General features: G+C 40.8%; 1 protein-coding gene across 5 annotated transcripts in view; it reads right to left on the reverse strand.

Moving 5' to 3' along the window:
• The window catches only part of slc12a5a (solute carrier family 12 member 5a), a 142080-nt gene that overhangs the window by 29613 nt on the left and 99690 nt on the right, over window positions 1-12777 (reverse strand). For all 5 annotated transcript variants that reach the window (XM_061786409.1, XM_061786411.1, XM_061786410.1 and 2 more), the window contains one exon: window positions 4880-5026. In XM_061786409.1, coding sequence (XP_061642393.1) covers window positions 4880-5026 — 147 coding nt within the window. The remainder of the gene's footprint in view (window positions 1-4879; window positions 5027-12777) is intronic.

The raw sequence follows: 12777 nt of genomic DNA on the forward strand, positions 1-12777 counted from the left end.
TAATGTCTAATGATGCAAATTTCTATATATTATTTAATTTTTTTGCCGCTCACCTGAGAATCATGACCTCCTCGCAGGCCCATATTGATATAAGATCCAAAATATTGGGAATTGCGTTCTGACATTTTCCGATTGGGAAGGGTACATCATTAGAGATGTCCGCATACATTTTGGTGACAATCGGTTGCAGTTTTGTGACATTAAGCAACGTTAAGCTTTTTTACATTAAGCGTGGACCGTCCCAACGCAGGATTAAAACCTAATAAAATATGCATAATACTTCACGTTTTGAGCATACGGATAGCAATGAATCGATGGTGTGCATTATACATAGTTAGGAGGGTTTTCCTGATATTAAAAGGTGCTCATAATACTCAAGAGCGTATTATACATGAGAAATTACATTAGCGCAAATTGATATGTTACGATACTTAATCTTCCTTGTTAAGTGTGAGATGAGCTCACACTTTGGACATTCTCTGCCTTTATGGAATCTTTCCTCATTGCTTGCCACCGTCGCGCCCACTTATTTCTACAGGAAATGCTGCATTACTCCGCATGGAAAAATGAGGGGGTGTGCCATTACTGTCTGGATGTTGAAGGTGGCGGTTAAAAATTTAACATTTTTCCTGTCGCAGCCTCCATCAACAAAACTGTGTCAGGGCGTTCAGACAAGGTGACGCCAACCACAAGGATGTCTCGACTCTGTCATTTTACTGTGACATCCAGTCAAACCCCATTTGGTGACTTTTACTTTTGGCGGCGTCCTACAGTTGACATTTTCTCCACGCCGTCATCTGGCTGTCGCGGACATTATAAAATATCATCAATCAGCGGTTGTCTCCGACTCAGTGGACCGCTCCGTCCTAGCGGGTCAGCACTCGACCTGACCGCCAGTCAGACCTGCTGCCGTAAAAGTACATTAGGATGGAAAATGGTGTACCCGAGAAGCCATTGCTAGTTAGCCGTGAGGAAAATATGCTGAACATTGTAACTCCTCAGTGTTAAAATGTGTTACGTTATGAGGATAAAACTGTATTTTCGAGTAAAAGTAATCATTTTTCTGAGCATAAAGTCCAAATAGCACAACACTGAAGTTGTAATTATTGTTTAAAAAAAATTGAAAATAACAACATAAGAATTTGTAAAAATGTTGTAATTCTCCAATTTAAAAATTGTAATTATGAGGGGAAAAGTTGGGATTTTACAAGTATACAGTTGCAATATTGTGATCATAAAGTTGTAGATTACAAGAAGAAAGTTGTATCTTGCAATATGAATAAAATCTAAATATTACGTAATATTCACAAAATAAAGTTGATGCTAATAAAAAAATTCTATTACGAGAACGAAGTCAGAATTTTTAGAGAACAAAGTTGCATATTATGAGAAAAAAATATATACTGTAAATATGTACTGTATACTGTAATTTTGTGAGAATAAAGTCAACAATAACGCCCACATTTTGTCAAGATAAAGTCAGGATAGCACACCATGTAATGAAGTATATAAGTATAAGAGGTCCACATTTTCTGGGAATAAAGTTGTACGTTATGAGAAAATAATATTTCAATTTTATGGGAATAAAGTGAAAATATTCGGACAATATTGTCAAAATATTATGTCGAAGTGTCCTTGAGCAAGACACTGAACCATAAATTGCCTCGAGGTTGGTATCCTGAATGAGAAGCTGTTCTCAATTGCCTTATCTGGTTAAATAAAGGAAATTAAATACATCAGTTGCCTAAGACATATTTGACAGTTTTGGGAAAACAAGAAACGACACAATTTTTAACAAGCGCAATGGCATTTTTGATTGACTCGATAAGAGAGCGTTAAAAATGATAATAGGCTAACGATATTAGAAGTCTGAATTTTGTGAGAATAAAGTCGCATATTCCGAGGAAATGTTTCTGGTAGGTCGAAATATTACCACAATCATGAAAAATCTTTGCAACAATAAAGATCACAAAATCTTCAAACTGTCACTGTCCATATCCTTCTGGACCTCACTGTACATTACGCCTCCTATCTTTTTAATCTAATTTAACATTTTATTGACTGTCTGCTTGTTTTGTTTTAACCAGTAATTAATGGCTGATTCCTAAAATCGTGCAATGAAAAGTTTCATGAGCTCGTCGGCCCTGAGCGCAAAGGACATGTTAGGTCTGCTCGCATCTCGACCTAACGCTCCTATTTGGCCTTTGGTGGACCTTGGGAGCGGGGAGGAGATTGCTTTTGACAGAAGAGTGTCCCGGAGCACGAGCGCCCCGCTTCATTAGCACGCTTCACTACGCCCCCGTGGTCAGATGATTTCTTCCGTCGTCCGGTGCGACTTCAGCAAGAGTCGGCTCGCGCTTGACATCCTGGTGGAGGGCAAAACGGACTCTCAGGTGTAGGAAAGTGAGATAGTGAAGAGACGCACGGCACGGAGGCATTGGGGGGGTGTCGGATAAAGGGGGCGCGTCGGGGAATCAAAAGCGAGGGAGGAAATAATGAGAGCCCAAAATGAAAAGACGGCTTCCAGAAAATTGAGGAAGCGGAAGAGATGGGAGTAAAACGGGAGATAAAAAAGATGAAGCATCCACGGCATTTAAATGACTGACACCCCCCTCTCCCACCACCTCCACCGCGTTGGGATTCAAGACCTGGAAGTAATGAGGACCACCACACAACAGACGGCTTTCCATCTCGGATATTAAACCTCATTGTGTCCAAGCCCTGGATTTATTATCTGGGATAGAAATATGAGAGAATAGAGCATTGTGTGTGCGTGTTTTCATTGCTAACCACCCAGCTTTCACATCCATCATGCGATAACGAACGCACCTCGTTAAACGTTTCCATCCAAAATTTCGCCGATGTATAATGTGATGGTATGAAGGGAACCGCAAGATGGGGGGAAAAAAAGAATACTTCACGTATGACAAGAATAAAATCTAATGTTACGCGGAAGAAGTCGTACGATTACGAGAATAAAGTTTAATGTTGTGAGGGGAAAAGTCATGGTAATAACTTTGAGCAGTATAACATCACAACGGAATGACAATGTTACGAGAAGCAATAACCATTAAACAAATAACGCTAAATATTGTGACATAAAATTGTAATTTTACTCGTACGAAGGTGTGATTTCACGAGAGAAGTCATAGTTTTACGAAAATAAAGTTGTAATTCACGACAATAATGTGTAGTACCACAAAGACATAACATCACAAGTCGAAAGTTGTGAATTACAAAAATAAAATTGGATGAGAAAATAGACGTAACGTGTGAGAATGAATTTGTAAGATTACAAGAATTACAACATAGTTGCAATTTTACTAGCTCAAAGTTGTATACGTAAGTCATAATGTGGAAAAAATAAGTCATAATATTAGAGGAACAGAGGAAAAACATTCAGAATAAAATTGTTTACGATACAGAAAAAAAAGATGTAAAGTATCGCAAATAATGACAATATGATCGAATAAAATATCATGGGATTAAAGTTATATATGATGTGGAAAAAAATTCATTGAATGTCAATATAGCTAGAATATTATGAGAATAAAATAAAAAAATATGAAAATAAAGTCTTATTTTGTGCGGATTTTTAAAAAATGTATTTAACACTTACAAAGTCAGGCTGGGTGGTGATGTGTTATGTAAGAAGCACAGGAGGAGAGAGAGGTGGCCGTCGGGGGTCCTCGCACACCGTTCCTGCTCAGGCTTATCACCCTGGGGGCTCTGCAATGATCTCAGCAGTGTGACTGATAAGAAACACGCCTCTCCGTGTGCGCGCGCGCATGTGTGTGCGTGCGCGTGTGTGTGTGCGTGTGAGAGAAAGAGGGAGAGGAAATTTGAGTGTGTTTGTGTTGCTGTCAGTGTGAGCCAGCTCGGAGATTGTTTTTCCTCCCTCTGCACACTGTTTTCATCACGCGTACAAGATCCATATAAACTGGGATGGATGGGAAGCAAATACGAGTGTCACAAGTACAAATATAAAAGCGGTGGGGGGGGGGGACGGAAAAAGATGCAGCGTCAAGAGCGACACGATTGGGGGAAACATATTGATGCTCCATGTGTGTGTGTGTGTGTAGGCTAGTTTGACATGGTAGGGATTTGAGGGGGTTGTTCTATAAATACACTCGATGCTGGAGGGGAATCTAGGCTGCGCGCACACACACACAGGCACACACACACACACACACACACATACTTATACACACATACTTAACGACACACATTTACACACACACCAACATACAGTCCTGACAAAATGCTCAGTGAAAGCCAGAAGACACGCGAAAGCAACCCTGAAGATGGAACAGTTTACAGTTCGGTTGACATGTTTCAACAAGGGCAGCATGGTGAAGTAGTGGTTAGCATGTCTGCCTCACTGTCAAGAGGTCCTGGGTTTGAATCTTAAATTTGCTTGTGTAGGTCTATCCCAAAAACATGCATTTTAGATTATTTGAAGACTCTAAATTGTCCATAGGTGTGTCTGGTTGCTTGTCTATAGTATATGTGTCAAGCGATTGACTGGCAACCAGTCCAGGGTGTACCCCACTTGTCTCGTCAAAGGTCAGCTGGGATAGTCTCCAGCTCACCCGCAACCCTAGCGGTATAGAAAATGGATGGATGATAAGACAAACATGGTAATAGTTTGAGACCATCAGGGGCTCTAAAACGGAGCCATGTAGAACTCCTTCAACACACTTAAGCAGTCCTATAGGAAGATGCATGTTCGGTCCATTGAAGACTCTAAATTGTCCATGGGTGTGAATGTAAATGTGGATGGTTGTTTGTCTACAGTACATATGCCCCGCAATTGGCTGGCAACCAATTCAGGGTGTGTCACACTTCTCTCACCAAAAGATATAAAGGAAGTACTCACAGTGGTGCAGCACATGAAGACGATGACGAACGTTCCGATGATTCCGCCGATGCCGACCAGCCAGGTCATCCTGAGGAAGAGGATGACGCCGAAGATGTTCTGGATGCACGGCAGGTAGACGCCCATCAGAGTGCCGAGCTGGGGGGCCTGCCAGGGGGACACAATAAGAATAAGTCAAATATACAAAAGAGAGAAAATACAGTATACAGCAGATGCTCATCTATAATTGAAATGTGCTATGTGCATTAATATTTTCAATTCCTTCCGTAATATTCTGCTTTTATTGTCATAATTGTACTATTTTATTTTCACAAAACAACTTTCTTGTAATATTTTGACTTGATTCTCGGGATACTACGACTTATTATTGTAAAAATATGACTACTTTTTCATAGTATGACATAATACTACCAAAAAAATATAAATTTTACTTGAAATGCTCATACTTCGATAATACTTAGAATATTGGAATAAAATTACGACTTCAAAACCTGTATTCTTTATTAATAACGGTTTTAACTTTATCCTCCAATTCTTTTTCATAATATACGGCTTATGCTTTATACTGATAATACTGTAACTTTTGAAAATTATGACTTAATTCCCGTAACATACAACTTTATGCTTGTAATATTTTGTTTTATTCTAATATTGAATATTTTCTTGCAAAATTCTGACTTTTAACGTAATATGCAACTTTATATTTGTATGTTTTTCCAAAATTAATGACTTATTTGTTGAAACATATAACTTAATCCTCATAATATTCGGACATTTTCTTGTAATATTGAACTTTTCCCCGCAACAACTTTTCATATATTTACGATGTTATTTATATAAATGTGACAACTTCTTGTAAAATGTATCTTTATTCTTGCAATACTGTGTGACTTTATTCTTTCAAAATAACTTTTTTTTTCACGTAACTACATCTTTATGATTTTAATATTATGTATATTATGTTATTAAGTTTATCTTCCCTAAAATTACTTTATCTTCATGCCCATAATATTTTGAGTTCACATTGGTAGATTTACAACTTTCTCGCGACGTGCCTTCTTTCTCAAAATGTGCCACTTTTATTCTAGTGGCTTGACAACTTTTTTTTTTTTTTTTTTTGAACATTTGCATATTGAAGGCTGATTTTTGCCACAATTTGTCATTTATTATTCACAACCTACAGAACTGCAAATAACCATTTTCTTTGTGGACTGTATTGATGTTTAAAACACCTCAAGAGAAAACATTTTCAACTCTGTCCTTCATTTTCTATTCTTTCTTCATCTTTGTATTTTTCAGCAGTCTGGATGCCCATGTGGTACCATGCTGCCTCTCACAGTTCAAACTTGGTACTACGACAGACATGTGGTTTCAGTGTGTCAGCACACCCTTGCAGATTATTTCCTCATCCTGCATGGTGTCTCCCACTTTTTGATGTTAAAAATGGGCACGTGCATAGCCCTCCCCAATGACCAGCAGCTTCATCACATTTGAGTGATTTTCCCATAGAAAGCCTCAGTGTTGCAAAAGATGTGCAAATATGTAAAGTAAATGTAAAGTCTGAGAACAGCAACCTGCTTACACATTCACAAACGGATTTGGCGAATGAGTGCATGATTGAAATGGCTCGACTAAATGGAGAAGTAGCTGCTAACAAATCGAATACTTGTGTATGCATTGAATCAATGAGCCTATTGGGAGGGAGGGACACGCACTCACATGCTTATCAAAAGTGCTGCTTTTCTATTTTCTTTCAATTGGTGTTTCATTTGCGGACGGCGGATTGGAGTCCTGTTCACACACACAGACACATGAACACACACAAAATAGGTTTGCTAAGCGGGCCGGGCGCCAGCAGCAGCCATGATTTCCCGTGGGAGCTAGCCACCGTGAGCGTTGGGAGGGCAGGCTGCTGCACAGCCACAGGTAGGCCAGCAGGGCACCGCCGAGCAAGCTGGGAGGCAACAGCTGCCCACTGAAGATGGGGGCGGGGGGGGGGGGGGTGCGTAGTCGGGCCGCAGTTACGGATGGCTCAGGTGGGTTAGATGCGCACCCTTTGATAAACTAAATTCTGCTTCCTCACACTCTGCCGCTTGCCACTAGCCTCTCACTAGACTGCACTCGCAAGTAAATAAAGTAACACAAAATAAAACACTTTAGCCTCATGTACATCAAGCGCTATGGTTCAGTTTGGCGAAATTTCGTGTGTGTATTGGTCGTCTGTTATGACCATAGCAGCCAATGATGCAGAGGTCTTGCTTGCAGCATGAGATGGTGCGTTGTCATGTATGAAGATGATTTAGTTACGGAAAGCACGGTTGTTCTTTTTGTAGCATGGAAGAAAGTCGTCAGTCAGTGCTGGAAATGGAAGTCTGTCCAGGGTTGACCTGATGCAAACTGTGGCGAACTGAACTAAACTGTACGTGGAAACGAGGCTTTTGTGACCTTAAACACGTCGGAGTTCTTCCTCGTTTTGCAGCTATAACATCTTCCTCTCCTCCGGGAAGCATTTAGATTTAGGACTTTTTGTCCATTCATCCAGAAGAACATTAATTCTCGTTCATCCCAGTGGTGTCCGATAGACTTGAGGTCGAGGCTTTCATCTTGTTCCTTTTCAAACCCGTTCAAGCATACCTTTAACGAGCTCCGTTTCGGAAAAAGGACATCCCGCGACGTTGCAAGTATACAATTTGTCCGGAATGACTTTTAAAGTAAGATGCAGGCACGAACTAAAGTATCTAGTCTAACTCCTGAATAATTCTCAGACTGCTGTTGGTTTTGCAAAGAAACGATCCACTATTAAAAACATTCCGTAATTCTTCTTTCAACCACAGCTGTTTTTCGTGAACCGGGATCAACACGTACCCACTCTTAACATCTCATGTGTGTGTCCAGTTTAACCCAAACCAGAGAGGTGCCAGAGCACAGTGAAATATGTTGTTTTTTTCCGTCTGGTTTATCACCTCTCATAAACATAGATGTCTCATAATAGTTTTTATTTTTTTTGTGTCACACTGCAAGCCAACAGTTTGTTTCCTATTTGCCCGTGGAAATCTCTACCTAACTGCTCAGACCAACGAGCACTGTTGACGAGCTTGCTCCAATAAACAGATTGTGGTGAACTCCATATCCTCTGTGCGCCTCAGGGGTAAGAGGAAATGGAGACCGAAAATGGGGCAACTATTTACGTCCATGGGTGATGGATAAGGAGACTTTCTGGAAGGTCAGGATCTGGAGTAACCCGCTGGAGGCTGATGGAATGAGTGCCATTACCTTAATGCCTTCTTATGAGAGTCTGCCTGGCTGGAATCTACCGGAGGTGACTGCTTGGATCTCATGGATATGGGGAAATAGCACCGTTGCGGCACATTCACGTTGGATTTCCAATTTGGGCGAGGGAGGAGGATGCAGTTAAATGACGAAAGTATTAAATGGAAGGGAGGCGGGGAGGGAGGCCGAGGGCGAGCTTGTAACGCCGCCGCTGCCGCCACGCTCGGCTGGACAAACGGGAGTCGATAGAGCAAATGTGTTCCTGCTCAGCTGTGCTGAATTATTAAAGAGATGGCGAGAGGAGAGGTCAGCCAACCTCAGAACACCCCCCATCCCATCATCTATCAACACCCCCATTGTGAGCCGGAGCTGAACGTCCTTTGCGGTGCTTGTGGCTCACCACTACGTCGAATAGAATATTTTCAGGTTTGAAGACAAATAGTTTTCAAAATGTATGGATTCCGAGCGAACCTGTTACAGTGCACTCAGCTGCACTGAATCGTTTGCCTTCACAAATTCACAAATTCAGGTCAGCTGTGACCCCGCAAGGAGAGAGCCGAGCAAATACTGCGTTCATCTGGCAAAAAGATATTTTTGGAATGAAATAACTGAAATATGCAGATAAACGTTTGCTGATACGCATCGACAATGAGGTGTTTATGAAAGTAAGCGATGAACGCTCGCCGAAACGATGACGGCAACCTCATGAATACCCGTGTTGTCTTTGTCAAAATTATCACCCCTCACACAGACTGCAACATATAAAATGGACGCCAGACCAGCAATTGTCCCGGGTCTCATCCCAAGATTGAAATGATTGAAGAGGCGTAACGGCACACCGAAAATGGGGTGACGGGTTGGTTTACATTGGGAACAGTGCAAAACTGCTCATTTTTTGTGCATGCAGAAACAAATTCAATAATAATAATTAAGTTCCAACGTACAAATTTGAGTTAACGTCACCATAAACTGAGGCGTGTCCTTTAGTTGTTTCTCGCCTGCCAAAATAACATTTGTTCTGCTTTCCAGGATGAAACTAACGCACAAAGTGGAATGGAATTCTAATAAAACTGCTGTTCATGTGATCAACCAATCACAACTTTTCAGGGGCAAGCATTGTTTACTCATTGAAACGGATTTCTTGTACCTTGTGTACCGTGTTAGCGGGGGATAAGCTCTACCGTGTTAGCTCTGCTCTGAATAGCCAAACTCCGCAAGTAATTGACGCCTACGCCAAAAAGGTTTAGAAATTGCTCCAAGATGGCAGCAAAGCACTTCTATTCTATAATACGGGGCTATGGCCTGACTAAATGAAGCTCCTCACCTCACCCCAAATAGGTGTTAAATCGCGACTATGCAGGGAACACTGTAGTTTGAAGCTTATGTGCGAGTTTCTTAAGCTGTAGTCAATGCTCGCAAGTTGAGAGCCATGCATTATTTCTCCGACAAGTAAGGTGAACATGTAGGCCAAAGAAGAAGACTTGCAAAATGGGGAGCAGGGCATATAAACAATTTATGATTGAGAAGATTTTAAATCTGTGTTAAAAGGCTCAGCTCTCTGCATGTTTCATGATAACTGAAACACTCTTTTTATTTTTTGGTTAGTTTTTGTGATATAAGAGCTCGGTGAAATGCAGAGTAACACTTGTGGCTCTTAAAGAGAGACCTACTTTCTGGCAAGGACCAAAATTTGCCACACGGCAGACGAAATGATGAATGGAGTCCAGGGTCGTCAGTCTACGATGGAGTTCCGTCCGTTCTTTTGTTGACAATACAAATTCGTACGAAAGTCGGAACCACTAACCTGCTCTATTACAGTAGTAAAGTTAGAGTTACGGTAAATATTTGTATGTAAAAACTCTTCTAGGCCATAAATGAAACAATTAAATTTAATTGAGTGCCTTCTTGTACCGTATTCTTACGTCGCTGTACAGACGAGTTCACTGCGTGCCGTTCGTAACCTCAAAATGTCGTACAGCTGTTTATAATTTACATTTACAGTTTTAACCATAAATATACCACAAACTATGATCTCAAAATAAATGAATTACAGATGATTTGATTTCAAAGAAATTTACAAGAAGTGCGTACGTACATGCACATTAAAACTCTCCCTCCATAACTTACGCTCACGACCCAGGTTAAACTCAGCTCCCAACATACAAAGCTTGTCTCTCAGTCGAGATGTATCACTTCAACATACTTCCTTGACACCAATTCCTATTTAGGCAGGACTTTGGCGCACAAAAAAACACCCGTAGGTGAGTTCTTCAGCAAATAGCTGGGGACAGGTTCCACAGGGGAAAAAAAATGTGTGAATAGCGAACCAGGAATATGCGGGGGATTGCTGTATGAGGGTACCGTCGTAAACAGAGGACAATCAATGCTAAAACAGGTATTCGGATGAACTTGTCTGCATACGAAAGAATAATCCCACGAGGCTCTTCGAGAGGACAATATGCGCGCTGTGAAATGTCAGTTTAGCTGCAAACGCCACTCGAACACCGCGCGTAACAGGAAGTGACATTAATCAAGATAGACGCTCGTGAAAGGCTGCTGATGGGAATACTGATCTGACACTTCGGACTAATGAGCAGGAGGGGCGGCGGTGGATGTGTGTGTGTGTGTGTGTTCGTTTTTATGCAGGGGTGGGGGGGTTAGAGCACGACAATAAAACACAGCGAAGGGAAACGACGTTAACGTTGGGGAACATGAAGGCTCTAAAAAGACGGGGCGGAGAGTTTATGGAATGACGTCCGAGCGCTGGACTAGAAGATTATTTCTACAATTGGACATTATGGCGCAAATATAATGTTTTAAGGCTGAGATATCTTTGAGCCTTATGATAATGTGTGAGGGGATTTAGCTGCTGTAGCATACACTCACTGGACATATCATTAGGTACAGTCAATAATGACATCCAAACAACAGATGTATCAAAGACAATGATTACCAGAAATGCAAGTTTAGCAATATGTTATATTCTCCACCTAAGGGGCAATAGATGATTAATTACTGGAGGTTCATAAAATAAATACAAATTGAAATGGGAATATGAATAAAATATCTTTCATAATATTATCAATAACAGAATATGAAAATATAATATATATATTAAAAATGCGATTATTTTACATATGAAAAAACAATATGCAATTGTATACAAATAAAAATATACATATACTATAAAATATCATTTGAATTGTATGAATAGTTATTAAATATATTTTTTTACAACAATACTGTTCTATTTTGTTATATTCATTTAAAAGCAGTTACCCAAAAATATTTTCACAGAATCTAAACAATATAATAATGTAGTAAACATTTTTATGTATGATATTCTTGTATTACCAGTTATAAAAAGTACAGTTCTATTCAGCATACACTTTTTATTTAATTTATAATGATTATGGAATATAACAATGATTAAAATATTATATGCGTAATAATTAGTTTATTTTACTCATAATTATACCGAATATATAGTCTACATTAAAAAAAAAAAATGTAATTTGTGTGCCAACAGAGCTGAATGTGCAACTTTTTTTGCACAAATATTTCACTGGCAGCTGCATCAAAAAAAAAAAATGACAGAGTTTAGACATTTTAAGAAGTATACATCCATTTTCAGCACCGCTTATCCTGGTAGGGTCGCAGGTCGCTGGAGCCTATCCCAGCTGACTTCGGGCGACAGGCGGACTGCACCCTGAACTGGTCGCCAGTCAGTCGCAGGGCACATATAGACACGGAAAACAATTTCGCACTTACATTCACACCATCACTGAGTGGGAACTGAACCTACGCTGCCACTACACCATCAGTGACCCACGAAGTATACGGTAAACGTAAATTAATGAGTTGAATGCTGTCAATTGGAAGTATTGATTTTAGTATGTCTCGGAGATGCTTTGGTGCATTTCTAGTCCAAAACGTAGGCTCCAAAAATAAGCCTCAAATCACAGGCCAGTTTGGACATGAACTTGCCCGACCTCCAGACGCCTCCCTCATGTCACACAACAAGCGATCTGCTAATCTTGCCTTTCACACTGCGACACAAAGAAAAGCCATCTCCCTCTCCCCTGCTTGCTTGGGGGGGGGCGGGGGGGGGGGGACGACTGATGATGAGGGAGATGGAGAGCGGAGAGCCGAGTGGGAAATGGAGAGGGAAGGTGATCGGCCGAGGACAGCGAACAAGAGAGCGAGCGAGACAGTGAGCAAGTGAGAGAAAGAGAGAGAGAGAAAGCGCTATATGCCACCTTAATGAAAAGCCTCTCGTGGTGATGGAGAGATTGGCAGCGGAACGGCCCACTGATCGGCGAAGCCGCAAAAGTACACCATGAATGCTAATTAATGGTTTGACGAGGTTTGGGTGACAGGATGGAGATTAAACCTGCACCTAGGCTTTATGGACCCAAGCAGAAACCCAAAAATAGGTGCCCCAGCTTCTAGTGGCAGGATTCAAGTCCAATGAAGTTGGAACGTTGTGTAAAACAGAAAATATAAACAGAATACACATTGAGTCAACATTTCCAATTGTTTTTGGAAATCATGGACACTGGAAAAGGACCATCCGGATTGTTATCAGCGCAAAGTTCAAAATCCAGCATCTGTGATGGCATGGGGGT

The sequence above is a fragment of the Phyllopteryx taeniolatus genome, chromosome 9, assembly GCF_024500385.1.
Source record: "Phyllopteryx taeniolatus isolate TA_2022b chromosome 9, UOR_Ptae_1.2, whole genome shotgun sequence".
In the NCBI taxonomy this organism is placed as follows: Eukaryota; Metazoa; Chordata; class Actinopteri; order Syngnathiformes; family Syngnathidae; genus Phyllopteryx; species Phyllopteryx taeniolatus.